General features: G+C 52.5%; 12 protein-coding genes across 12 annotated transcripts; 8 read left to right on the forward strand and 4 right to left on the reverse strand.

Moving 5' to 3' along the window:
- The first annotated feature begins 612 nt into the window (after positions 1-612).
- Positions 613-2,456, forward strand: BO83DRAFT_381743 (M20 family metallo-hydrolase). Its single transcript, XM_025532062.1, has 3 exons — positions 613-889; positions 1,019-1,333; positions 1,390-2,456. The coding sequence occupies exons 1-3, from the start codon at positions 639-641 to the stop codon at positions 2,330-2,332; spliced, it is 1,509 nt and encodes a 502-aa protein (XP_025384243.1). The 5' UTR covers positions 613-638; the 3' UTR covers positions 2,333-2,456.
- A 28-nt stretch (positions 2,457-2,484) lies between these two features.
- Positions 2,485-3,474, reverse strand: BO83DRAFT_453812 (40S ribosomal protein eS10; the record flags this gene model as incomplete). The annotated part of the gene is made up of 4 exons (XM_025536924.1): positions 2,485-2,891; positions 2,965-3,125; positions 3,237-3,273; positions 3,352-3,474. The coding sequence occupies 4 exons, from the start codon at positions 3,472-3,474 to the stop codon at positions 2,637-2,639; spliced, it is 576 nt and encodes a 191-aa protein (XP_025384244.1). The 3' UTR covers positions 2,485-2,636.
- A 167-nt stretch (positions 3,475-3,641) lies between these two features.
- Positions 3,642-4,853, forward strand: BO83DRAFT_381745 (telomere maintenance SDE2 family protein). Its single transcript, XM_025532063.1, has one exon. It carries the CDS (start codon positions 3,758-3,760, stop codon positions 4,679-4,681), a length of 924 nt encoding a protein of 307 aa, XP_025384245.1. The 5' UTR covers positions 3,642-3,757; the 3' UTR covers positions 4,682-4,853.
- A 192-nt stretch (positions 4,854-5,045) lies between these two features.
- On the forward strand, positions 5,046-7,234 carry BO83DRAFT_420254 (uncharacterized protein). Its single transcript, XM_025534927.1, has 2 exons — positions 5,046-5,535; positions 5,614-7,234. Exons 1-2 carry the CDS (start codon positions 5,073-5,075, stop codon positions 7,122-7,124), a joined length of 1,974 nt encoding a protein of 657 aa, XP_025384246.1. The 5' UTR covers positions 5,046-5,072; the 3' UTR covers positions 7,125-7,234.
- Positions 7,235-7,363: 129 nt separating this feature from the next.
- BO83DRAFT_381747 (pyridoxal phosphate-dependent aminotransferase) lies at positions 7,364-9,485 on the forward strand. The gene is made up of 8 exons (XM_025532064.1): positions 7,364-7,491; positions 7,552-7,712; positions 7,766-7,807; positions 7,878-8,280; positions 8,337-8,542; positions 8,604-8,683; positions 8,742-8,909; positions 8,981-9,485. Exons 2-8 carry the CDS (start codon positions 7,587-7,589, stop codon positions 9,246-9,248), a joined length of 1,293 nt encoding a protein of 430 aa, XP_025384247.1. The 5' UTR covers positions 7,364-7,491; positions 7,552-7,586; the 3' UTR covers positions 9,249-9,485.
- BO83DRAFT_420256 (leucine--tRNA ligase CDC60) lies at positions 9,476-13,403 on the reverse strand. The gene is made up of 4 exons (XM_025534928.1): positions 13,249-13,403; positions 10,665-13,168; positions 10,267-10,465; positions 9,476-10,210 (listed from the first exon to the last, which is right to left on the reverse strand). Exons 1-4 carry the CDS (start codon positions 13,321-13,323, stop codon positions 9,608-9,610), a joined length of 3,381 nt encoding a protein of 1,126 aa, XP_025384248.1. The 5' UTR covers positions 13,324-13,403; the 3' UTR covers positions 9,476-9,607.
- A 533-nt stretch (positions 13,404-13,936) lies between these two features.
- On the forward strand, positions 13,937-14,923 carry BO83DRAFT_411157 (mitochondrial 54S ribosomal protein mL61; the record flags this gene model as incomplete). The annotated part of the gene is made up of 2 exons (XM_025534284.1): positions 13,937-14,110; positions 14,345-14,923. The coding sequence occupies exons 1-2, from the start codon at positions 14,072-14,074 to the stop codon at positions 14,921-14,923; spliced, it is 618 nt and encodes a 205-aa protein (XP_025384249.1). The 5' UTR covers positions 13,937-14,071.
- Positions 14,924-15,091: 168 nt separating this feature from the next.
- Positions 15,092-16,724, reverse strand: BO83DRAFT_381750 (rhomboid family protein). The gene has a single exon (XM_025532065.1). The coding sequence runs from the start codon at positions 16,629-16,631 to the stop codon at positions 15,453-15,455; it is 1,179 nt and encodes a 392-aa protein (XP_025384250.1). The 5' UTR covers positions 16,632-16,724; the 3' UTR covers positions 15,092-15,452.
- A 333-nt stretch (positions 16,725-17,057) lies between these two features.
- BO83DRAFT_381751 (uncharacterized protein) lies at positions 17,058-17,607 on the forward strand. Its single transcript, XM_025532066.1, has one exon. The coding sequence runs from the start codon at positions 17,234-17,236 to the stop codon at positions 17,600-17,602; it is 369 nt and encodes a 122-aa protein (XP_025384251.1). The 5' UTR covers positions 17,058-17,233; the 3' UTR covers positions 17,603-17,607.
- Positions 17,608-19,488: 1,881 nt separating this feature from the next.
- BO83DRAFT_392458 (WD40 repeat domain-containing protein) lies at positions 19,489-21,730 on the forward strand (the record flags this gene model as incomplete). The annotated part of the gene is made up of 5 exons (XM_025532941.1): positions 19,489-19,538; positions 19,646-19,662; positions 19,733-19,881; positions 19,975-21,648; positions 21,704-21,730. 5 exons carry the CDS (start codon positions 19,489-19,491, stop codon positions 21,728-21,730), a joined length of 1,917 nt encoding a protein of 638 aa, XP_025384252.1.
- Positions 21,731-22,349: 619 nt separating this feature from the next.
- On the reverse strand, positions 22,350-23,613 carry BO83DRAFT_368764 (uncharacterized protein; the record flags this gene model as incomplete). The annotated part of the gene is made up of 3 exons (XM_025529836.1): positions 23,518-23,613; positions 22,743-23,445; positions 22,350-22,674 (listed from the first exon to the last, which is right to left on the reverse strand). The coding sequence occupies exons 2-3, from the start codon at positions 23,285-23,287 to the stop codon at positions 22,350-22,352; spliced, it is 870 nt and encodes a 289-aa protein (XP_025384253.1). The 5' UTR covers positions 23,288-23,445; positions 23,518-23,613.
- Positions 23,614-24,096: 483 nt separating this feature from the next.
- Positions 24,097-26,216, forward strand: trpE (anthranilate synthase TRP2). The gene is made up of 4 exons (XM_025532067.1): positions 24,097-24,229; positions 24,353-24,501; positions 24,577-24,650; positions 24,733-26,216. The coding sequence occupies exons 1-4, from the start codon at positions 24,218-24,220 to the stop codon at positions 26,052-26,054; spliced, it is 1,557 nt and encodes a 518-aa protein (XP_025384254.1). The 5' UTR covers positions 24,097-24,217; the 3' UTR covers positions 26,055-26,216.
- Positions 26,217-26,496: the final 280 nt, after the last annotated feature.

Genomic DNA, 26,496 nt, shown 5'->3' on the forward strand with positions numbered 1-26,496 from the left:
TCGGTGTCTCTTCAGTCAATTGAAACACTAATCCTGTATACTGTACTTAAGCACTGATCGAGTCTTCCGCAAGCGGAAGCTCTCCTTCCCCTTGTGTCTTTAGCAGTACATGTCGCTTATTTGAATCGTTGGGTGGATGCAATTGTCCTCTTTAGCCACCAGGTGCTCATAATTTGGAGAACTTATACCGTGCAATGAACATGGCACTAAAGCCTACAAGAAGAACAAACCTCGCCCTGAGTCAATCCGTCACTTCAACAAGGTTCCAGTCCGTATGGCTGGTCCGTCTTGCATTGGTCAACCCACTACTACAACTGCTCCACGCCCTGTCAATTGGTACTCAGACAGGCTAACCGTGCCCTGGGGCCCTCCCTACCCCTCATCATCGATAGAATCGCCCATTGCCGAGCTGCTCTTGTACCTTCCTATATAAGCGGCCAAGGCCGTTGGAGTATGAGGAAACGCTCCATTGTCACCCAAATCCGCGGATATCTGATTCGGTGGAAATCCCGAGACCCCAGCTCAACCCCACCCAGCTATCTTATCATACTGTCGATTGGGCCGTCTTATCTGGAAGGGTCTCCAACAATAAGACCATTGAACTAGATATAGCCCCTTGGGCGCTCACTCGGCTCAAAATGGCCTTCATCTGTTACCGAAGATCATCTGCTGCCAGGTTTACTGGGATCCTATCCAAGCAGACAATATCAGCCTTTGCGAAACCCGCAATCACGCCTCCACGTCGAGCATTCTCAGTTACCACGACTCATACCATGCTGTCTACGGAGCTAACCGAGGCTGAAGTCTCGGCTCTCAGGGCCAATAAAGAACGTTTGGCAAAGGACCTCCATCATAGCTGTCAGTGGGGATATGGCATCCGCTGGGGAGAGTAAGTGTTACTGTAACACCCTTTGGAATCACTACAGGCGGTCTTTTGGGTTCATGCGAAGGAGCTGCTTGACATACCCAATGGCCTGCGTTTTGCCATGGATCGAGAGTTGGTCTAACAGCAATCCAGTGGGCACACAGACACTGGCATGCAGCGACTCGCGCTGTCGCAGGAGGACAAGCAAGTACGGGACTGGTTCATTGAGACAACAAAGGCATTGAAATGCGAGGTCACGGTGGATGAAATGGGTAACATCTTCGCTGTTCGCCCTGGACGACGGACTGACGTCCCACCCACTTTTATTGGCAGCCATCTGGATACGCAGCCGACAGGTGGCCGGTATGATGGAATTTTGGGTGTGCTCTCCGGTATTGAAACGCTGAAGGTAATTGACGAAATGGGATTGGAGACGGAAGGTGGAATTGGAGTTGTCAACTGGACAAAGTACGGCCCAGATTGCTTTTACTATGCTTCAATTCGCATGGCTAACACTATCATAGCGAAGAGGGTGCCCGATTCCCCATTAGCATGGTGTCTTCTGGCGTTTGGGCAGAATGCATCCCTCTCGAACGAGCACATGGGCTTAAAGAAGTCCCAACAGTCGCATCTCTCCCAACCGCATCTTCTGCCCCCGAGTCTATGAAGTCTGCGTTGGAGAAGATCAACTATCTCGGAAGTGTCCCGTGCTCATACAAGCAAACACCCATGGCGGCTCACTTCGAGCTACACATCGAGCAAGGACCCCATCTAATTTCCGCAGGCCAGCACGTTGGTGTCGTTACCGCCGTTCAGGCATACCGTTGGTTCCACCTCACGATCTTCGGCAGAGATACCCACACGGGTACTACCGCGTTCGAACACCGTGCAGATGCCCTATATGCCTTTGCTCGTATGATGGTACGTGCTCGTGAGGTTGCCTCCTCCCACGGCTGTCTGGCTAGCGTTGGAATTGTAGAGGCAAAGCCCGGCAGTGTGAACACAGTTCCCGGCACTGTCAGCTTCACTCTCGACATTCGCGGCCCAGAAAGCGAACTGGTCCAGGTTGTAGAAGACCAATTGAGAAAGGAGTTCGATTCGATCGCCGCAGAAGAGGGTAAGGGTATTGGCAAGCCTTGCCGCGTAGAGTGGACCCTTGACTTCGATTCGCCCGCTGTCAAGTTCCACCCTGACTGCATCGAGTGCGTGCAGCAATCCGCGGAGGCGGTCGTTTCGGACGTTAATGCTGCGGAGCCCAAGTCCCTCATGCGGACAATCATGAGCGGGGCGGGTCACGATAGTGTCTTTACCTCCAAGAGAGTGCCGACCAGCATGATCTTCGTTCCCTGCAAAGATGGGCTGAGCCATCACCCGGAGGAGTTCTGCTCCGCAGATGACTGCGCAACAGGTGCTTCAGTCATCTTGCAAGCAGTGATCCGTTATGACCGAAAGAGGTTCTCGAAATGAGCTGTGTTGACAGCGGGTGCCTATAGTTGCGCCTCTGCATACATCCCAACATTGCCTTTTGGTATATCAACCGCATGTATATAGCAGCAGATTTAGCCGCCATTTATCTTACGAAATAGAAAATAAAATGAAGTCATGAAATCATGCCATTAATCCTAACTATATCATAAGTGTGAAACAGTAGCTTGGCATAACTTCTTTTTTAGGACGTGCACGGTACAGCTTCCCGACTTCTTTCAAAGTCGTTCAAGCCACACCGGCAACAATCCCATTAAGCCCTTGGAAGACCGGCAGGCGACACCCCTTAGGAGGAGGGAGCACCACGGCCACGGCCGAATCCACCACGGAAGCTGGGAGCGAACTCGCCGGGGGCACCGCCCTCCTTGTTCTCCTGCTCGCGGCGGCGGTAGCCACCCTCACGAGGAGCACGGGGACGACGCTCACGCTCCTCACCGCCCATCATGCCACGAGGGGGAGCGTGGGAACGCTGCTGCTTGATGTGGGTGGCGGGGACAACCTCAGCGGGGAGGTGGAGCCACTCACGGAGGTAGTCAAGACCCTATATCAAACCAGTCAGACCAACTGTCTTTAATGGTATCCTGCGCCAGCTATAATCATGGAAGAAAACGTACCTCGGGGGTGAGGGTGTAGTAGTAGTACTGCCACGAGAACTGGGTCTTGACGAAGCCACGGGAGGTCAGGGACTGGCAGGCCTTGATCACGTAGAGGTTCTTGGTGTCAATGTCGCCATGCTTGGGAAGGTTGAAGTCCTTCTTGGCCACGAGCACACCCTCTATTATTTACCGTCAGCATGACTGATTCATCATTCATCCATCATCCATCGATCGACCGTCGCGCAACATTTCGGGGAAACAAAGGTCGGTCGATATAGGTGTTCACATACCGCGGAAGAGGTACTCGTGGATCTTCTTGCGGTCTTCCTTGGGGATAAGCCTGAATCAGGGTTAGCTACATCATTTTATATGATATCAATGGCCGATATTAGGTGCATCACTTACATTGTCGCGAGTTCCTAGCGCTCTTCGGGGAATCGCCTTGACAACGCGCGAAGAGGGTGGTTTAAATGTAGTTGATGTGAGTGGAGCGGCTGCGGTCGAGAAAAAAGTGCGGTAATTCCCCATCGGGAAGCGGTTTCAGGGTTGAGGCCCTAATCGCTCCGCTAGGCGGATAAGCTGCGTCACGTGCAAGATGCGTTTTGGCCTGAGGCCACTAAGAGGTAGTTCTCTGTTAGTCATCAACGGCCTTATCGGGAACTCCTCCGCATCCTGAATGAAGTCGTCAACTGCGCCTCACCTCTGCAAGCGATCATCTCCACCTTCAACAAGCAGCAATAGTCTTGGCGCTTCGAGTCCTCGATATATACGCACTGCTTAAGTGACGGTCTCTGCGAAATCACCAACCATCATGGCGTCCCAAAACGTCAACGTCCTATTGTCGACCTTTCCCGGTCTCTCACTTCCATCAACACTCTCCTTCGCGCTACCATCATCATCCAGCGTCGCTGACCTGACGGACAAAATCGCCTCATACCTGCCTCCTTCTCTGCCACTCAATCGCCTGGTCTTGACAACAACCAGCAACAAGCAACTACTCCCCTCATCCGAATCCATCGCATCCTACCTCATTAGCACCAATGACAATCTCGCCACAACCTCCATCCTCCCCCTCCGCCTCAGCGCCCCCCTATGCGGTGGTAAGGGAGGTTTCGGATCCCAGCTCCGTGCCGCCGGTGGGCGCATGTCCAGCAAGCGCAAGCGTAATCAAGGCGACGACAACGGATCCAGTCGCAACCTCGATGGCCGTCGTCTACGCACGGTCAACGAAGCCAAAGCATTGGCTGAGTACCTCGCCCTCAAGCCGGAGATGGACAAGAAGGAGAAGGAGGAGCGCCGGCGCCGGTGGCAGGCTGTTGTTGAGGCGGCGGAGAAGCGTCAGGAGGAGCTGAAGAACGGAGGTGGCAAGCAGAAGATTGATGGTCAATGGATGGAGGACAAGGACGAGATGAATGAGAAGGCGAGAGAGGCGGTTCTTATGGCTATGAAGGATGGTATGTGGACGGATAACTTGCGCGATACGATTCTGGGCGGATCAAGCACAAGTGCTAGCCCGAGTGAGGGAAGTGGTCAGGAGACGCCCTCTAGCTCTGAGGAGGAAAGTGATGATGAGCAGGAGATGGAGGATGCGCCTGGACCGTCGTCGGCTGAACCGGTTCGCAACGCGGCACCTCGGCGGTATATTGGTTTTGATGAGGATGACGAGTTTATGAGTGACTCGGAGGAAGAGGAGGAGGCCGAAGATCCTAAGGGAAAGGGAAAAGCCAAGGCTTGATTGAATGCCATTGAATGCCTCTTTTCATGCGATTACGGCGTATGGTCTACGGTTCTGGTTGTTTTTCATGTTGTTGGCTCGTTATTGATATCAGGGTTTGCGAAGCACGGTTATTTCATCTTAAGCTCCACAGCCAGCGTACATATTCTATCGAAAATAATATTTTTCACGCTAACCAACTCTCCTTAACATTATCTTGTAAACCAACAGCACCCAATACCTCATATTAGCTATAGTAGAACCAGCTAGTCAGTTCGCCACAGCAACTTTTTTCCGGGCGCCGGCGCGGACCACCAACGCTATCGCCGCTATCACTATCAGTGCCAACTAGAACTAGACTTTCATCGCAATTCTCCTCCGAGCTCTCCAATATCCCCAAACCTCACCAAGCATGTCGCCATACCTCGGGCGCATGATCCCACGAGGGCGCCTACCATACCACCGAGCCCCTTTACAAATATCCCGCCTCCGCAAGCCGTGCCTGCGAACGACAACCGCGATTTTCTCTTCCCGCCCGGAGGTACTAGCCCGCTCCCAGCTACGCAGCTTTTCCACGAGTATTCCTCTCCGCGCAAGCCCGGCTCCTGAACCAACAATTGAAGAAGCTGTCGTCCCCGTGTGTTGTCCCGGATGCGGTGCGTATGCGCAGACTGTCGAGCCGAGGGAGCCTGGGTATTATGGGAAGACTAGAAAACAGACGCGGAAGTTGCTGTCTGAGACGAAGCAGGTTGTTGAGGGTGAGGAGAATGGGGAACAAGGGTCGGGGCTGAAGGCCAAGGGGGAGAAGGCGGCGGATCGGATTCAGAAGTATCTGGAGCTTACGGATGTTGGGGGGAGTGTGCCGAGGCCGAAGTGTGAGTGATTACCTTCTCTATTTGTCTTGTGATGGTGGGTTTGGTTCATATGCTAACTGATTGATTCCTGTTGTGCAGTTGGTGCTTCTTTGGTGAAAGCGGCAGATACTGCTGGCAAGTATCTGGAGAAGTCGAAAGCCCCGGTACAAATCTGCGATCGATGCCATGATCTGCTGCATCATAACAAGGCCGTTCCTGCTATTTCGCCGACTATGGATTCCCTTCGGGCGTATCTGGATGAGTCGCCTCATAAACATAATCGGATTTATCATGTTGTTGATGCGGCGGATTTCCCTATGTCTGTTGTGAAGGAGATCTACGATACGCTGGGGATTATGGATCCGCGGTCGAAGAATCGTCGCTCTGCGACTTATAAGTATAAAAGCGGGAAGAAGCTGCCGACTATTAGTTTCGTTATTAATCGGTCGGATTTGTTGGCCGCTACAAAGGAACAGGTTGATTCGAAGATGGAATATGTACGGTCTGTGCTTCGTGATACGTTTGGTCTCTCGCATGAGGAATTCCGCTTGGGGAATGTGCATATGATTAGTGCTCAGCGGGGGTGGTGGACGAAGAAAGTCAAGGAGGAGATTAGGGAGCATGGGGGTGGGATTTGGGTGATTGGGAAGGCCAACGTTGGTAAAAGCAGTTTTATTGAGGCCTGCTTTCCCAAGGATTCAAGGAATCTTGAGAAAATTGCGGAATTGATTGAACTTCGTGAGGAGGAGTCCAAAATCGCTACCCACTATGACCCTTCTGCTATTGATTCAGAGGGTCTTCTACCTCCTGCGCCTCGTGAAGATCTCTACCCCATTCTTCCTGTGGTCTCATCTTTACCCGGCACGACGGTATCACCTATTCGTATCCCGTTTGGCCGTGGAAGGGGCGAGATGATTGACCTGCCGGGGCTTGACCGTGGCGAGCTGTCCGACCATGTCCGTGATGAGTTCAAGCGCGATTTGATCATGACCAAGAGGAAGAAGCCCGAACGCCTCTCAATCAAACCTGGCCAATCACTACTTCTCGGAGGAGGTCTTGTCAGGATTACGCCGATGAACCCTGAGGATGTCGTGATGGCAGCTTGCTTCGTCCCGCTTGAATCGCATCTCACCAGAACCGAAAAGGCTATTGAAATGCAAACGGAGCAGCGCCCTTATCCCAAGACCAACATAGCCAGAGAAGGTACCGGTCAGGTCATCTCGTCTGCAGGTGTTTTTGACCTGAAATGGGACGTGACTCGTTCGCACCTCCCCAGGTCTATCGCCAAGGCGGTTGAAGATGGGCATATGAAGATGCCGTCTCTACCATACAAAGTTATGTCGACCGATATTCTGATCGAAGGATGCGGCTGGGTTGAGCTTACAGTTCAAGTTCGAGCCAAGTCCGCGAAGGAGACCGAGTCTGAGGATGAGACGTCAAAGTCGTTCCCTCAAGTGGAAGTGTTCACTCCGCACGGCCGCCATGTTGGGTCTCGTGCTCCGATTGAATGTTGGAAGTTCATAGAAGCGAAGAAGGTCGCTGACAACCGCGCGAAGGGACCTCGGGGACGCCAGAACATTGGACTGGAGAAGCGAGCCCGGCACAGCTGAGACGGTCTTCCAGCATGGATGACCTTGTATAGTATATGATTTGCATAGCGATTGGTGTTTCACGGTGTATACTAGAAAGGGATAAACAATGCTGTATTATGATGATTGGGGGTGTGTGGTGGTGGTTGAAGTATAAATAGATCATTGATTGTTGGTGAGCAGATTATTAGTTTATCATCCACTGCCTTCGTTCACGTGGGCTTCTTCCCTCTTCAGTCTTCCTCCTTTCTTCTCACTCCCAACTTAACGTGCATGTCTCACGCCTGTTTAAGTTCATTTCCAGGAACTAGGTTATTATCTAATCCTACTAGTAGTTCCGCTTGTGGTTGTACTACAACCCCTCTTCACTACCTTTAGGAACTATATAGTAAGCATCCGCTCCTCGAACAAGACGCCATCGCTTCGAGTGTATACCAACGCTCTATAGGTAACAAAGTTGGCCCATAAAGTACCTTTTCGACAATGCTCTCGTCTCGAGGCAGCAATAATGCGCAATTGCACAAGATTCCGTGGCGCTATGCTCTACCGCACGAGTACAGCAAAGAGACGAATCCGGAGGGGATGATCTCATTTGCATTGGCAGAGCATGTAAGTCATCTGAGAAATGAGGCAACAACTCCAAAGTACTTATAAGCAGATAGGCACCAATGCGCGCAGAAATAGCCAACTACATCAACACCAAGGTCAATATCCAGCCCTCTTTATTTTCCTCTGGAACTCAGCAATCCCAACCAATATCTTCTACATGCTTAGGTCGAGTTCAACGTAGCATCAGTCGCCTATAGCTCTGGTAACAATGCCATCCATCGTCTACAGAAAGCGGTCGCAATGCATCTGAACAAACTACTCGTTCCCATTGCTCCGATCGACCCGGAAGAAGTCATTGTTGCCAGCGGCGCAACTGCAATAGGGAGTATGCTTGGATTCACCCTAGCCGAGCCAGACGACGGCATCTTAATCAGCAGGCCAGCTTATGGACGATTTGAGCTTGATTACGGTGTCGAAGCGGGTGTGCAGATGGTATATGCAGACACCACTGTGGAGGAGGCTTTTGCTCCTTCTGTTGTCGAGAAGTATGAATTGGCCCTGAGAGATGCTCGGGCGAGAGGTGTGCAGATCCGGGCATTGATGCTAGTGAATCCGCATAATCCTACCGGTATGGATTAACCACTTCGTTGCTTATCAATAACGTAGCGTTGACACTACGTCTAGGCCTTTGCTATTCTGTTCAAACCCTGACGGAGATTCTCAAGTTTTGCAATAAGCACCAGCTTCATCTGATCAGCGACGAAATTTATGCTTCATGCGTTTTCGATTCCGGAGACCCAGATGCCGTTCCATTCACCTCTATATTATCCCTCAGTACCCCGAAGCTGATCAACCCTGACCTGGTGCACTTGTTGTACGGATTCAGCAAGGTAGGCCGTACCTCGTTATCTTCTCTGCTCGTTAGAATGTGTCTAACGTATATGATCTCAGGACTTCGCGTCCGGCGGCCTCCACCTAGGCTTCCTTATCACAAAGAACAAACTCCTACGCCATTCCTGCAATGCAATCCTGTCAGTTTGCCACTATCTGCCAGACTCACAACTCAAAGTCAACTAACCCAGCTCACAGACGCCTCCACAGCGCCTCCACAGCAGCCGTAACAATCGGAACCACCATCCTCGAAGATCAAGACTTCGTTCGCGACTTCACAGCCAAGAGCCAACAAAGTCTTGCTTCAACATACCAAATCGCAACATCAACTCTTTCTCAAGAGGGTATTAGCTACATAAAGGGAGGGTAAGTCAAGATGTGTCCGGAAATCATTCCAAATCTATGTTCCATATAGCAACTTATATTGTTTCCTCCAGAAACGCCGGTTTCTTTATATATATCGACCTATCACCCTATCTCCCCAAAGATACCAGTGACAGCACATCTCCGCCTGAATTCACTCTCGCTCAGAAGTTTGTCAATGCAGGTGTATTCCTGCATCCGTGCGAAGAGCATGGGAACATCCCAGGGTGGTTCAGGCTTGTCTATGCGCAGGAGGAGGATGTGTTGAGGGAGGGGCTGAGAAGGTATGTAGCCATGTCTTCTGTTTCCCAGTCTACTGCTCTTGACTTTGAGATATCTTAACGGGGTTAGGCGGGGTTAGGCGTGATGCTAAAGATATATGCTACAGGATGATCGGGGTGCTAAAGAGTTTGGCATGAACGATCTAGTCTTTTTGGCTTCATTGCCTGGTGAAACCGCAGTTCGTCCTGTAAAATTGCAATGAGTATGATGTTATCGTTGGTAGTATACTATGTCTACCCAACAGTAACAGCAAAACTACAAAGCATTACCAAATCCAAATAACAAATCTAACATAACCCAATGAAATTGCTATTTTATGATCTTTCACTAAAACAAAAAGAAAGAAAACATGAAACCCATCAAGATATCTCATCTAATCTGTATCATGTATAATCATCACCACACTTCATCTTCATCATCTACTCAATATTGGCAAAGTTGAAAGAAGGCTGGCCAGGAACGGCATTCTCAGCCTGCAGTCCCTCCCTCTTCTCACCAGTACCAACAACCTCACCAGTCTTACCACCCTCATCGACAGCAACAATTTCCAGCTCTTTGGCGCCAGTAACGCGCTTAATAGCAGCAACCATCTCGCTGAGGACAGCGAACTCATCGAAAGGCAGCTTGCGGTCGAAGACAGCCTCGGGGACTTCCTTGTCGACAACGAGACGCTTCTTGAGTCTCTGGACGAAGGGCATAGCCTTCTTCATCTCGCCGAGCTTGCCGACCTTGGCGTTCAGCTCCTTGTCGTTGAAGGAGATGCTGACTGCGTCGAAGGCTTCGCGCACAAGGTCGATGTACTTCTCTTGCCAGACGGGGAACTTCTTGGCCGCGTAGATGCTGAGCTTCTTGGGCTTGCGGGGGTCGAAGGCAGTCTGCTTGCCCTTGGAGAGCTTCTTCACGAAGTTGGCCTCCGCGGAGGTGATGCTGGAGGTGGTCGAGCGGGCGTACTCAAGGGCTGCGGACAGCTCGAGGGAGGGCTCGGGGACCTCGGGGAAGCGGGCGTGGTGGATGGTCGAGGGCTAAATAGGGTGTTAGTGGGGGTGTGACGGAGTGGAGTTGTGGGGTAGGTACGAACCTTCTTCAGGATCTCGAGCCAGATGTGCTCGGACCAGTGAGGAGCAATGACGGCCATCATCAGAGCCTGCAGCTCGATGTAGCGGAGGACGACGTCACGGTGCATGCCAATGCCGGCAGTGGTGGTGGCTTCACGGTAGAAGTCACGGGCGCTGACCAGGTCGTACAGACCGGACTTCAGGGCGAGCTTGAAGTTGGTGCTAGAAGTAGTTAGCTTCATGAAAGTCCAGTGGAAGTCAAGTAAAGCAAGACGAAGAGTATTTGTGAAAGGTCCATCAGGCATGTGGTGATGTTTGTCTCATGGCCGTGAAAGGCTCTGAAGTAGCAAATACGCAGAATATGCGAACATCATGTGGACAGGTGATTGCGGGATTGTAAGGGGGGTAAAAGGTGACTTACTCCTGGTAGTGCTTCTTGGTCTCACGGACAAGGCCGTTAAGCTCGTTGTCGAAGAGCTTGTCCCAGAAGGCATCGGCGGGGCCGGTACGCAGGGACTCGTCCTTGACAACTTCCTCCATCCAGTCCTTGAGAGTGTGGAGACGGAGGATGTTGCTGTTAGCGACGGTCTCCTCGAAGTTGGCGTCTTCGATACCGTCACCAGCATCGGCGAAGGCGATACGGGTGGCATCAGCACCGAATTTGTCGACAGCATCCTTCAGGGTAAGGAAGTTACCCGTACTCTTGCTCATCTTCTCACCGTTGAGCAGCAAGTGTCCGTTAGCACGGACACCGCGAGGCCAGTACTCAGGAGGGAAGAGGGCGACGTGGATGTACAGGAAGAAGGTCAAGTGGTTCTGGATAAGATCCTTTCCGGAGACACGGACGTCCAGAGGGTACCAGTACTCGAATTCTCTACGCATCTTCTGCAGAGCCTCCTTGCTGATACCGCTCTTGGAAACAAGCTCATCGCTGAGCTCACGTCTGGTGAAGACGTAGTCCCAGACTTCATCGATCATCTGCTCAGCCTTCACGTTCAGGGAGCCAGGCTCCTTGCCATAACGGTCACCGTGCAGGTAGTGGGCGATGGTGTAGTAGGCCATGTAGACGGTACTGTCACTCAAACTCTCAACAAGGAACTGCTTGTCCCAGGGCAGCTTCGAACCCAGACCGTAGGTTCTGGCGCAAGCCCAGCGGTTGAGCCAGGACAGGTTCTTCTCGAAACCGTTCTTGGTTTCGTTTGAGTAGGCGTTCAGGGTGTTCACAACGTGGTTCAGGGTGGTCTTCTGCCACTCAGCGTCGTTCTCGCCGTAGTTCAGGAACCACTGGCCGAGGTAGGCAACAACACAGTCATCTCCACTGCGGCTGACAACCTTGCCCATAGGATCGGCGAAGGGGAAGGCATCACCGCTCTCGTAGAGAGACTTACGGATCTTCTCCTTAACAGCGCTCACGGGCTGTCCCTTGTACTCACCGACAATCATGGTACCCTTGTAGAAAGCTTCACCATAGGCCAACTCCTTGGCCTGTGCAAGCTGGTTAACGTCCTTGGGAGAGTTGATCTTGAGCTGCTTGACGAGAGCGGGAGCAGTGAGGTTTCCGTACGTCGGAGTCTCGATGAGAGGGAAGATCTCCAGCTCAGCCCACTCCTTCTTGATACCATAGTACTCCGGCTTCTTCGCGAGATCCATCAAAGTGGCGTAATCATCGGGAGAATCCGAGGGCACGGAAGTGACAACACCGGTACCCTTGCTGGCAGAGACACCCTCCATAGGAAGGATGCGCACGCCTTCAGTGTGGAAAGAAAGAGGAGCGTTGACGAGAGTACCGACATAGGCAGTTCCGGGGGCCTCAACGACAAGGGGCAGTTGGTCCTGGGACTTGAGGAACTTCTCGCCGTCGGCGAAGTAGCCCTGGAAAGCCATGTTCCAGGCAGCCCGCTTGGTGACGACGAAGTATTCCTTCTCCTTGACCTTGTAGAGACCATAGGTGATCTTAGGGCCAAGGAAGCAGCAGGTCTGTCCGTACATGGTCTCCGGACGCAGAGTGGCGGGGACGAAGTAGACATTGGCATCATCCTCAATCTTGCCCTTGACGAGTTCAGCGATCTCAGGAGCCCACTCCTTGACCTTGAGCTTCATAGCGGTGTATTCCTGGGGACCGATACCCTCACCCTCAGTGCGGTCGTGGTCCATGCAAGGCTGTCCGTCCTTAGGAGAGTAGATGGTGTAACGGTTACCGTACTGGATCTTGCCCAGCTCGTGGAGGCGGTTCATCTGCCAGCGCACAAAGGCGTCATAGTAGGGGTTGGCGTCGGTGGTGACGAACTGTCTGCGCCAGTCAACACGGGCACCCAGGCTGTCGAGATCACGGATGGCGAGAGGGGGGAAGTGCTGGAGCCAGTGAGCGGCATCGGCGAACTTGTGGATCTCCTCAATGGGGATACCAATAGCCAGCATGATCTGGAACTGGTACTTCATCTTGACGGTCTTGGCAGCGGCCTTGCTCTTCTTTCCGGAGAACTTCTCCTGCTCAGCCTTAACCTCCTGGGTGGGAGCGGCAACGGCAGCCTTGTCCTGCTCCTCAGACTCTTCGCTGTAGCCTTCAAAGTTCTTGCCGAACTTGGCGACTTCATCCCGAAGCTTGTCGGCACAGGCCTTGATGGGCATACCAGTGCAGTGGAATCCGAGAGGGAAAAGGGCCCTCTTGCCCTCCATGCGAGCAACACCGGTCATGAATTCGACCTTGCTAGCAGTGAAACTGTGACCGGCGTGAAGGGTACCGTTCATGTAGGGGTAGGCCATGGTTCCGAAGAACTTGGGGTGCTTCTCACGGAGCTCAGCGGCGGACATGCTGCCGAAAGGCACCTCCGTCTCGGAGGGAGCATCAACCTCAAAGACCTTGTTTGCCTTCCATTGGGCCTGGTACTTCTTCTCGAGGGCGATAAGGGTATCTCTCTTCTCGGTCTATGCAGATAATACATGGTCAGCTCAATCCAGGTCAAATCGGGTCCCTTGGGGGACAAAGAGGGGCATGTGAGGCAGACATTCTCGAGTTTCATAGTGTTTTTCGTGCCCTGCTCGAGCGCAGCTGCAGACGCAGCGGCGGCGGCGGCTGCCATGGCTCCGGATGTAGAAGGATAAATCTGACAAACTGGAGATAATGAGCCCGAGGGCGAGGAGGGTAAAGGGCAGCGTTATATAGATCGAGCGACTGGAGTCACCGCGGGGTCGAAAAGAATTACTCCGAATGTGGGAAAAGGCGGTCCGTGAGTCACCGCCTGCCTCAACCGGTATCGGAGCATGGGGATATCTCTGTATGAAGGGCAATGGCTTCATTGCTCAGCCACTTTCAGGTAATTGATATATGGCAGATGGACCTTGAATGTGGAATGCTTATTTGAAGTTGTGAGTCACAACTTTGGCACAATGCCTGAAGTGAATGATGCATGCTGGAGTCATCACGCTTGTAAGGGAAGGCTGAACCGGGCAGGGATAGACTCGGTGAAAGCGAGTTCCTTTGGAATTGAACAACAGAATGGAGGGAAGGCTTCAGCATTGTCTGAACTAGAAGGTGCTAAGCATCTTGGTTCAGTCAAAGGGGTCATCACCCATGGTTGCTAATCAATAAGAGACTATCATCAACATCGCCGAATCACATTATCTTAGCATCACGTGATCTGATATCGGCTGCTTTTCTTTCCGCCGGGGATCCCAAAAATCAACGGGAGACAGCTCCGAATCAGCAGCCATCTAACCACCCCTTCGTCGGCCCATCCAGATCAATTACAGCCGGGCGCGACCTGAAAATCCCATTCCTTGACATATCTCCCATCAGAAAGTAGTCGCTCAGGCGCTCCAACCGTCACAATGGTCAACCTCTTCAAGCGGATGCGGAAGCTGAAAACCGTACGTTGACCACCATCACCCATTATCAATGACCCAGATACTAACATTGCTTCTTAACAGAGGGTATGTTCTCAATCTAAAATCTCACCCAGCTCCCCTTGAACCCTCAATACAACCCGACAACCCCAATCCCTACCCACCGATGCCATCCCTCCCATATCGGAATCGATCAACCAACCCAACCATCCACCGGAGAAACCCATCAAACCCAACCCTACTAACACCCCATCCCAGCTCCTCAACATCCAAGTCGGCACCGGAGCCGCAACCCTCCCCACTGTCGCAAACGCCTCGAAAGAATTCCCCGCCATCACGCGGCTGCACCTCACATACGCCCGCAAGATCTACGGCGGACACCAAGGCGCGCGACATTTCTGGCGCAACTGCCTCCCCCGACTGAAGTACCACAACCCAGCGATTCCCATGACGGTGCGCCAAACAGAGGAACAAGAAGGTCCCGCCGCATTGACGATCTACTTCGCCGAGCGCGCCAGCAACGCCGCATCCCTACTCTCCGCTAAGGACGTCACGGACAAGCATGCCCCGGCCCCCGGAGAGGCGGAGCAGACCGCTGTTCTGGATGTGAAGAACCTCGACTACAAGGATATCTGGGCTAAGGTGAAGAACATGACGGGCGCGCAGGAGATTCAGCCTACTCCGGAGCAGGAGTCTGAGTTGCAGAAGTTGGAGCAGTTGAGGCAGCAGAGTGATAAGGATCGCGCGCGTATAGCGGCTATTCGTCAGGCTAAGGCGGATCAGGAACGTATGTTGCAGGAGGCTAGGGGTGAGGTCGAGAAGTTGAGGCAGTTGTAGGGTGGATCTTTTGATCGGGTGATGTGGATGGGTGATTTGGCTTGTGTGGGAATATAGTATACGACCTTGGGGCGTCGTGTCTTGTAGCATAGCATATATCTCTCTGTATTATTCCTGTTCGATTATGTAGTTTGGGGAAATTTCTTTTCTTTCTGTTGCAAGTATACATTGTGCTTTGCTGAGATCATGGGTATATGGTATTGTTAAGGATGTTATGTAGTGTGGCGGTCTACTATTTTCCCTTCACAGGCTCTGCACTAGTGTATATGTATGTGATCATATTCATTCATCATTGTGGAAAGGAACAAAGGTAGAAGACATTTTGTACAGTGAAGGCCAACAAGCCCCGCCCCATGTCACACAATTGTACTTGCTGGGAAGACCTCACTTCCTTGCAAAAGAAAATCCAAGGTTGGTATATGACAAGGCTGAACAGCAGAAACACTTTACGTTGCATTGTTCCTTTGCAATCTATCCCAAACAACCGACCAAACTCCATGAAACCATGCTTTGTAGAGTTGCTGCAGCTTCACGCATGGTCGGGGGTATAGCTGGTTTCTCCCAACATACTCTGGCCCGCTGAGACTGTGGGTGTCGGAGTCTGAGTATGGCTGGATCCTTGCTGATTCGCTGCAGACGTCGCTGGCTGCACCCTTCCTGCTGCTGCAGCTTGAAGCCTCTGGTCGAGAGCCTTGAGTGCTAAAGCACGTCTGCGCTCCGCTTCTTCCCGCTTCGCCATGGCCCGTCCGTTGCGATGGTTGGAAAGAAGACTGGGAAGACCTGCCTCGCCCCGTGCCAGAACCTGCTGGTTACCCGAGGCAATGTCTTCCTCGGAGAAGGGTGTACAGATCCTGACGGCGACCAGCAGAGCATAAACTTGATCGGATAGAAAGGCGATTGGTGGCTGAAGCACGTCCGGGAAGAGGCATGCAAACGCAAAAGTCTCGCTGGCATCACCCTTGATGCCTAGCCCATCGGTCGATGTGCCGGTAAGATCGGGCTGGCGTTTGAAGAAGCGAAGGTAGGTCCAACTGGTCAAGAGGCCGAGCCAGGCAAGAATCGCTGCGACATGCGTGCCAAAGACAACCCCGCTGATCGTGTTCAGGAACAAAAACAGAGCGGGAAAGTGTTTCACCCGCATTTTGACCAAGCCTTTGAAGATAGTCACCGTATGCTCAGGGACAAGTTGTTTGAAGGCGACCAGGAAGGATGCTTGAATCGAGATACCGCCGCATATCTGCGTGAGGCTTGAAGTCGGTGAGTCAGTAAGGAAAGCGCAAGATGTTGTGCATTCGTCATGAGAAAACAAGGCGTACCCGCTGCTGGAGCCGCTCCTGAGGGCAGCTCCAAGAATATAGAGCGGAACAATTGCCACGTTCGGGATGACGGCGATGGCTAGGATGAACTTCGCAAACTCCCGGGATCCCCATGCGCGCTCCAGGTATTTTCCGCCATAAAAGAGAGTGGCCGCGTTCAAAAGCACGGTGAAGATGTTCTGCTCGACAAATGTCGCAGTAAGGAGGGTCCACGGATAAAAAAGAAATTCTGAAGGAACGAGTGTCAAATAGGGTATAATCGGGGTGATGGCGGGTGCTCCGGGCGTGGTGTCAAGTTGCCGCCATCGGGCGATATTATACAGCAAGGAGAGGGTAAGAAGGCTGATAAGACAGATGCGGGTCGCTGGAGGAATATTGACTCGAGGCGCCATGGTGTCAGAGGACGCTCTTGCGGCTATTGAACCGCAGGCTGTTGACAGAGCCCAACGGGGGTTGGGGGAAAGGAAGTGTGGGAAGGAGAAGTGAAATGCATCCAGACCAGATGATCCGTACTACGAGCTGGACTCGCTGGTGACTAGTCGCTCGGGGCGGCGTTGGGGGAGTTCCATTTTCGGACAAGCCTGCAAGGACGAGATCGCGTCTCTCTGATTGGATACCTTGCATGGCATCCGCAAGGCCGCCATTCATGCCTCCGCCGTGGCATTTGTTATTATTGAAAGGCAACAATGCATCCAGTCATCGGGAATCATGGATGACCAGCGGTTGTCTACCACCATTGGATTTGTTGCGGAAAATAAGTTAACGTTGAAGTTTTTGTGTGTGGGACAGGATCTGCTGACAGACACCAGTCGCATCGACAATGACTCTACTGATCATTTATCTTTCATGATTAAGCCTACTACGAATCAGCCTGGCATGAACTGATAACGAGTTAAATAACTATCGGCGCCATTTCCGCTCGATAAGCTTCCAGGTCTCAATAATCCCTTCTCAGGTCTCACACTGGCTATTGTGGAAGTCTTCTAGAGAATGCATGACAAAAAGAACCCGTGTCAGGGGAGGAATTGAGATTAAACCGATCGCATGGGTCACGTGTGGCTCAAGCGCTGGGGTGTGGCTCAGCCCAAGGGAGATTTACAGTGATGTCCTAGTTACCCACCCGCCAGACTTTCTAAGTGGACCGACCACTGAAGAAAGAGCGAAGAAAGTGCAGGCTAAGGTAAGCAAGCTTAGACTGCTTAGCACCAAGAGTCGTACGGGGGAGACCTTCACAGCAACCTTTCTGCCGGCGGGAGGAATGGATTCCAGCCCACAATCATCAATGCATGCATGTACAGAACTCCAGAAGGATGTACAACTGATCGGCATTCCTAGCAGACGGGTGAACTGCCCCCAGATTTAGATCCAGGCTATCAACTGGCAGGAGAAAAATTGAATCTGGGAATGAAGCAGACCACTAACTCAGATAGTCTGTGTTAAAACTGCATTTGGGTGATCTGATCCCTCAAATTTAGTCATATTCTCCGAAAGTCAGTGAAATTATCGCCCTTGAACCAAGTATCATGACTCTAGGCAGTCTTTAATTCTGCAGATGAACAAGGTAAGAACTAAAGCGACATCATCTGTAGGTACCATCCCAGTAGGTACATGACCGACATCCTGCCTAAGGTATCTAACTGGCCACGATCAGCACCTTCAGGGAAGGGAAAATCAAAAATTAAAAATAAAAAATAAAAAATTAAATGGTGGAAAAGGAAAAAAGGCCACGAAAAATGCGCAAAATGCACAGAAATCCTGCGAACGACAAAGGGAAAGGGCCAATCGAACCATGAAAGGGCCGGTGCCGGCTAACCGGAAGAGGATAAGCGTCGAGGCCGATCGGGAGGCCGTCAGAAGGACCGAATGGAGCAGTTGGACCAGTTGGGATGGACCAGGGGCCCCAAAGTGGGTTGGAGGGCAGCTGCACGCTAGCCGTGGCCTAGACGCCACAACGAGTCAAGCCCACCCCCCGAAAAAGTCCCAGGCCCAAATGCCCACTCCCGGTGCGTTCAGCGTCTGAAACAGCGTCCCAGAGCCGCGCCTGGAGAAATTCCAGCTCTTGAATTTTTCTTTTCTTTTTTGCTCTTTTTTTACCCTTGGCCTGGTTGGGCGTGGTTGGACCCGTAACTCTTGACTAAACCTTTAGACGGACTTCACAGCAGCGTGGAAACTGTCTTGTCTTGTCGTGACTGTCAGGGTCGAAACTGTCGAGTGTCGAAAAAAGTGCCAGTCGACCAAGTACCTACGTACCTTTACGTACCTGCTAACCTAGCCTAATTAACTAACTAGTTAGTTAAACACTTTTGACTGACACTGACTAACTAGCCTACCTCACCTTGTTCTTCTCGACCCCTACCACCTCCACGATCCTACGACGTACCTTACCTGGTCTGGTCTGTTCGAACTACCTTTGGCACTAACTAACGGGAGTTCCTCATACGCTTCCCTGGGGTCATCGGCCGGTCGTGTCTTGTCTGGCTTGTCTGTCGGTCCCATAACTCTCTTTCTCCATCATTTCGTTTCATTCACCCGCTCCGGATCTGAACTGCTTCTCTTTCTTCCCTTTCTCTTCTTCCTCCCCGTCTATCCGTCCATCCGCCTTCTTCCACTCCCCGAAGGTTCTGGTGTTGCTCCCTCCGGCCTTTGCAGTTCGCTAGCGGGTCTGCTATCCTTAAGCCACACGTTGGTGTCGATTTCCTCCCGTCCCGATATTATTCGCTCTTCACTCCCTCCCTCTCTTCCATTCTCCCTTCAATTTGTCCCTTCTGTCTCAAAGAACAGTCTTTCGTGTTCCTTTCACCATATTTCACCAACCCCGTCCAGCAACAAGGCGCATGTAGAATGTGCTTTTGTGACTGGTCCTCGGTTTAGTTTTTCTCACGCCTAATCCGCCAGCCTGCGTTTTTTCGTGTTCTACTCACATCCGCCCTTCCCCAAGTACCGTCTGAACTGAACGTCTCCCTTGTCACAGCCTTGGCTGCATCTTTCCCACTCGGACCCTCCCCTCTCGTCCAGAGACCTCCTGTCTCTCATTCAGGTTCTGTTTGAGAGGGAAGCTGTCAGAAGAGTTTTCTTCCTCATCTAAACCTTTGGTGCGCTCGACTTGGCAGCATCTCGGACCATTGTATCCTCCAGTCCCTGCCTTGCAGCAATCCCCGCCTTAATCCTTTGCTACCTTTCACGGAGAAAGCCTTTCGTTTTTGGCATGCTAGCGGACCCTCCACCTTACTAGCTGTCATACATGTAACAATGGCACAACCCGATCTCACATCGCATCACGTCAATTACCTAATATGGAGGTATGTATTAGAGTCCCTTTGCAACCTCGTTCTGCCGTAACACGTACCTACCCTGCTGCGTCATTGGGTTTCTCGACCGTTTGTATGCATTGCTAACTTCCATATAGGTATCTTCAAGAGTCAGGTAATATTCTTTCCCTATGATTTGGTGCTTATCCTTTCTTCACGGGAAAAGCAAACTAACTTTCCCACAGGGCATGGCGAGGCTGCACTCACCTTACAGCGCGCGTGGAATCGTGACCCGCAGAGTTTGCCGTTTGCCCCATACATCAAAACTCATGCTCTAGTATCCCTGGTACAAAAGGGCCTGCAGTATCATGAACTAGAGCATTCGCTCGACAGGGTATGATATTCATTGATATTTTTGCTACGCGCCTCAAGATTTTTCGAGTAACATGCATACACAAAAAAAAATTAGAACTAATAAAATGAACAGGATGGAAATCCTACGGCCTTCACATCGTCTGACTACTTTTTCGGGCCTACGCCGCTGGAACCCGAAACTGAAAAGGGTCAAAGTGGCCCCGGAGAGGCAGGCGTTGGCACAGACCAGGCGCCTGTCTCGCCTACAAGCAAAGTTCCGCGAGACGGCGGCGTGATTAACGGTCACTTGACGGCCGAGGCGGCGGCGGCGGCACCCCAAGCACCAACAGCACCAGCACCAGCACCACCTCAAGCTCCCGCCGGCGTGAAGAAGCCGCACAAGAGCGGAGAGACCAACGGTGATGAAACTCCCATGGAAATTGACACTAATGGAGTAACGACTGAGAATAAGTCCGAGGTAGTCGATGAGTTGCCTCCAAAAGCCGACATGGAGGTGGACGGTGACGGAGATGTGAGCATGGGCGGCCGACCGGATTCGCAGGACCAGGAACCAGAACCAGCACCAGTACCAGCACCGGTGGCGCCGACCTTCACGTTAACCACCGGCCACAGCGTTGGCGTCCAGATCACCCCCGCCAAGGCCGCCGACCTTGGGCCCAACACCGCCATCCTCGATTTGGCTAGTGATGATCACGTGACTCGCACCCTCTGGCGCCCTCGGGACCCTACTACCGTCGTGGCCGCCGGTGATACCTTCTGCAGCCTGTGGAGGCTGTCTTCGTCCTCGGATCCGGTACAGGAGAAATTCGTAGCGAACAAGGGGGATAGCACCTGTGTTTCGGCAGTCGCCTGGGACCCATTGGGTCAGAAGCTGGCCGTCGCGACCTACAATGACATGAGAGGCTCCATCACCATGTATGATGTCTCTGGAAATGCGGTCGATCTTCTTCCTGAAGTACCGCGGATGATTGCTGGATTGCACTGGGCGGAAAGCGGGTCCCATTTGATCGTGGTTGCCTCGGACAGCCGAATCTCTGAGCTAGCGCTCTGGGACGACTCATTACGACCGGACGAATTCCCATCGCCTAAGGTTATCGAGGGATCAATCTTTGACCTTTGTTGGTTGGGCTCCAACCAGGCTTTTGCTTGTGGTAACGGGACGGTCTATCAATGCGATGTCGATTCGAGTATCCACATCGCCAAGACGTTCTCATCTGGCGACCCTGACCAGCCCTGGTCATTCATCCGCTGTGCGAATGCCGGCTCTACATCCGTGGCGGTAACTGCATCTTCCGCCAATGCTACACTATGGGTGCCTACCCATGACATGCGCCATGAGGGTGCCCATGAAGGCGACATTACGGCCATCGAGCTGAAGCCCAATATGGAACAGCAGCAACAACCAGAAACAGCACAAATAATCGTCTTGGCCACTTCCTCCATCGACGACACGGTCAAGATATGGCACTTGGATCTGGAGTCCAAACAGTTCAACTGTATCCACCGATTGTTTCTCGGCCAGTCGGCACCCGCTCTCGCTAGCACTTTCTCTCCCGACGGATACGCCCTTGCTGCTGCCAGTAAAGAGAGTTTGTTCATCTGGAATGCACAGCGAGGAGGCACTGCGCTGGCCACATGGAAAGTGCCGGGTCCCGGAGAACAGAAGAAGGAGGAAGAGTCTAGTCCCATGGTAAATGGGCACAATGGCACTGCGGAGTCGGTGCCGGATCGCAGTCTAGCGTGGGATACCGATGGCAAAAAGCTTGCTTTCGGCTATGGAAACCAGGTATGTCGTCCTGACCGTTACGTGTGAAACATTGCCACTGATTATCGTTAAATAGCTGGCCATCGTAAATCTGCAGCGCTGATTCTTACGAGACGTGCGAGCCGGCTGCGTTACGAACTTTTACTTCTCGATAGTACATTAAGAAAATGGTAAATAAAGCCATCCGATACACATGTGACGTTATTATGTTTGCGACGAAGGCAGGCCGGACTCATCCCTAGCCGGGTGCTGCACACTTAGCGTCGGCACCTCTGCTAGCGCTCGTCTCTCCGCTCCCGGTTCTCGGCAGGCCCCGACGTGCCATGATGTGGGAGCGTGTTCAGACATCCTTGTCACTCCAGAGATCCTTCAATCTACTTTCATTACCATAATCTCTAGTTCTACCCCCATGATTTTGGATTAGACCATACTAAACGGCGCAGCTTGGGTCTTCAGGAAAAACGCGGTGGTGGTTGGCAACTCTACATGGTTACGGTGGCTACATTGACTTCTTTCTCTTTGCCTCTTTACTTTCTTGCACTGTACCATTTCTTCTTGGACAGATCGATCAGTGATCGGCCTAAGCTCGGTCTTCAGGCGAATGATTCAGCAGCCTTCTCATCCGCTACGGTGTGGGATGATACGCTTGATACCCAATCACAATATCTCATTCCCGCCTTCGTCCCTATCGACCAGCGTCCCATTCCTGCCGAAGGTTCATTTCATACGTATTTCGCCCGTGTCTTCTGTCTTTCTTCCCTTCTCAAAGTGCGATTCTGCTCTCGGATGCGAAAAACCTCCTCGACGTCCTTCCATCCTCGCATCCATGCCGTTATTCCCTCGAACAGGGCTTCGCTGTCGCCCTCGACCTCTTCGACTTTGCATTTCGTCCATCTTCGTTGACCATTTCGCCGTGAGGCAGCACTTTGTTTTTTAGCGGCAATCAATAGGCGCTGTTTGTGCCATTCATCCACCCAACTCTCGAGCCCTCGTATCGTGCCTTGGATCGCTTCCCGCTCAGCGGTGTCTTCGAGAATGTCTGTATTTCTTTGATTACAGGATATGTCAGCGATCATGGCAACAGCATAAACCGACAAGTCCCTGGGGTCCCTCACAGTTCGTGAATTTCATCATCTAGTTCGCCGATCTTCCGAGCTAGTGTTTCGCGTTCTCGTGTGAGCAACTCGTATATCTCGGACGACTCCTTACGACGACGGTCGAATTCCACTTTGAGTGTCGTAACTTCTCTCAAGATATCCTTGAGAGGAGGGTGTGACATCTCTTCGAGCGAAGCGACGGAATCGCCCAAATCTTGGGAGTCGGTCGTGGAGATGGAAGCGATGGAGTTGGACTGTCGGGAATGGCTCATAGGACGGCATCGGGCGAGCTCTTGCGTCAAGGCTGGGCGTGGGTCCAGCAGGGATTCGAGGGTCTCGAGACAGTGGTGAAGGGTCATGGAGTCGGATTTGGAGGTCGGATTGAAGTGGGATGCCAGATGGGCTAGTCTTGTGAGACGCGCGGAGACGGGAGCGGCGGTGTCGTTGGAGTCGAGGATATGGGAGGCATAGTCGGGGTCCGTGAGCGCCATGTCCCAGATCTGGCCCGCTACCGAGGAAGGAGGGGATAACTCATCGTAATGAGATGGAGGCGGGTGTTCCATGGTTGGCTAGGGTTAGGACCATGTATTCTAATGATTTGATTGTTTCTCAGAAAGAGGTTCAGTAAATACAGGCGTGCGTGATGAAAAGGGTAGTAGTCGGTAGCAAGGAGGGATGTCGGGCTGCAGCCAGGCTGCACGGGCTGCAGGAATATACGTGTCTTGCGATGTCAGTTTTGAACGATGAGATGGGGTAGCTTTCTGTTTATAGGCCCAGGTGCAGAACAACTCACTCTAGTGCGGTCAGTTATGATCTGGCTGTGGAGTTGTTGTTGTGTTTGAGAGACTGAAGAGGGTACAGCCAGCCAGCCGCGGGCGACGGGGATTACTTCCACAGCAACCGGGGGCAAGGATGACAGGGATTGGAAGAGCAGAGAAGAAGGAACAGGCAGATCCCAGCTGAAGAGCACGTGCGCCCTCAGATCTCCCACAAAGATGATCTCGATTCCCGATGGGTCGCAAACACAATTCACAAACACTGCCACCTGCAATAAAGATACGTCGGCAGGCTTCCTTCTGGGAGAGAGAGAAAAAGACGGTCAAACCGGTCTATTCGATCAACCTTCGATAACCATTCCTCCATCCACGCTAGCCCGCTTTGGGTTCCCAGAAGTCGAATTGGCCAACGATTTGCCGCCTGCCATTTGAACCTCGACGACTTGTCATCCTTCCTTTTAAGAGATAGTCAGTCCTGTCGGTTATCTCTGTTGGTTTGCAACTGCTCATATCTCCCAATACATTGTGGAGCTGCGACGGTATCGAGTAGTTGTTTGATTAAATCCTCCCCAATTTACTCCGTCCCCAGTCAGCACCGCAAATACTCCGATCCTCCGGCTTCCCGAACTTAGCCTCTTTTTATTTCTCAATCAAATCCCCCCCCCCTCCTTCTCCTCCCCGCACAAGTCGAATTCTATCGCTTTCGGACTCGCAAAGATGGCGCCACCTGTAAGTGCCTCTTCCTTTTGTTCTACAGGCAATCACTGCTCCAATCTTGCCACTCGACGAATCCCCCCGCGGAGGGTCGTTTGATATGATACTGATTCCATGTCCCTTATGTGACTCACGCAGATTACCGTCGTGCCGTCCCTCGAGACCGCCAGCGAAGTTATCGCCCAGTCGAAAAATGCGCAATTTCCTCCTAACCTCCTTCCGTTGACTACGTCGATTCCGGCCGACCTGTTGACCCCCACATTGGCTTATTTGAAGATCGCAGAGAAGTGAGTGGCGCTCGGCAGAATGGCCACATGGCTTGCGGGCAAGCACAGATGCGCTAACGTGGTCGGCTTGTCCAGATCTAAACTGTCCTTCCTCTACGAGAGTGCTGCGACGACCGAGACTATTGGCAGATACAGTTTCGTCGGTGCTGGTATGCAGCAATGTCCTTCAATGCTATAGTGTGGTGTGGCGGGGTAGTCTGATAGACTGACGATTTCTGTACCTCCGTCTAGGTCCCCGCAAAATCATCAAGACCGGTCCCGGTCATGGCCCCGAGTGCGACCCCATGCCCATCTTGGAGCAGGAACTTTCCGGCTTTCGGGTTGCGACGGTGCCTGGCTTGACACTGCCCCCCCTCACTGGTGGTGCCATTGGATACGTGGGATATGACTGCGTGCGGTACTTCGAGCCCAAGACTGCTCGGCCGATGAAGGATATTCTTCAGATCCCGGAGTCGCTGTTCATGCTGTTCGACACGATTGTCGCCTTCGATCACTTTTTCCAGGTCGTCAAGGTTATCACATACATTTCCATTCCCGGCAACGACTCAGAACTGGAGTCCGTCTACCGCCAAGGACAAGAGGTGCTCCAGCGGACCATCGACGTCCTCCTTCGACCAGACTACGCTCTTCCGCCCCAAGGCCCGATCATTCAGAACCAGGAGTACACATCGAACATCGGACGGGAAGGATACGAGCGCCATGTCACACGGCTCAAGGAGCACATCTCCAAGGGCGATATTTTCCAGACGGTGCCGTCGCAGCGGTTGTCCCGGCCGACGTCGCTACATCCCTTCAACCTCTTCCGTCACCTGCGCACGGTCAACCCGTCGCCGTATCTCTTCTACATTGACTGCGAAGACTTCCAGCTGGTGGGAGCCAGTCCCGAGCTGCTGGTCAAGGAGGAGAAGGGACGGATCATCACACACCCGATTGCGGGCACGGTGAAGCGGGGGAAGACGCCCGAGGAGGATGCGGCACTGGCCAACGAGCTGACCAGCAGCATCAAGGACCGGGCGGAACACGTGATGCTGGTGGACCTGGCGCGCAACGATGTGAACCGGGTGTGCGACCCGATCACGACGCAGGTGGACCGGTTGATGGTGGTGGAGAAGTTCTCGCACGTGCAGCATCTGGTGTCGCAGGTGTCGGGCATCCTGCGGCCGGAGAAGACGCGGTTCGATGCGTTCCGGTCGATCTTCCCGGCGGGCACGGTGTCAGGAGCGCCCAAGGTGCGGGCGATGCAGCTGATTGCGGAGTTGGAGGGCGAGAAGCGCGGAGTGTATGCGGGAGCGGTTGGCTACTTCGGGTATAACATCGCCAGCGCGGATGGCCAGACGGAGATGCCGGGGGCGATGGATACGTGCATTGCGCTGCGGACGATGATGGTGAAGAACGGGGTGGCCTACCTGCAGGCGGGCGGCGGTATTGTGTTCGACTCGGACCCGTACGACGAGTACGTGGAGACGTTGAACAAGCTGGGGGCGAACATTGCATGCATCAAGGGGGCGGAGGCGAAGTATTTGAGTCTGGAAGAGGAGAGTCGTCGTGCGTAGATGATGCATTTGGTTGCCTTGTATTTCCTTGTTGCCCATTTTTCTTTCCATTTTCTGAGGTTTACATTTTTTTCTTTCCCCATCTTATGTTCTACGATCCCAGGGTTTTGCATGTGGTCAGGAATACCTGATAGATTATGAATTTGAAAGCATCCGACCGTACTACTACTTATTGAGTGATGAAGTATCTAGTCGTGTGGTGTAATAGTAGTATGAAGGTAGTAGTAGATATGAGTTCGAGATTAACTCTACCATTTTGAGGAACGGGGAGAGAAGGTCAAGCCCGACGGAACACGACGGACTGCCAATCCTGCTGCCTGGACGCATCCCCGGGAATTACATGGAGATACGAGATCGATACTTCAGTAGATACTAGATAGTAGATACATGTTGAGCCCGGGGGTGGGGGATTCCAGTTCAAATTCATTCCTTGCTTTGGGGA

Source organism: Aspergillus eucalypticola (assembly GCF_003184535.1).
Source record: "Aspergillus eucalypticola CBS 122712 chromosome Unknown BO83scaffold_29, whole genome shotgun sequence".
In the NCBI taxonomy this organism is placed as follows: Eukaryota; Fungi; Ascomycota; class Eurotiomycetes; order Eurotiales; family Aspergillaceae; genus Aspergillus; species Aspergillus eucalypticola.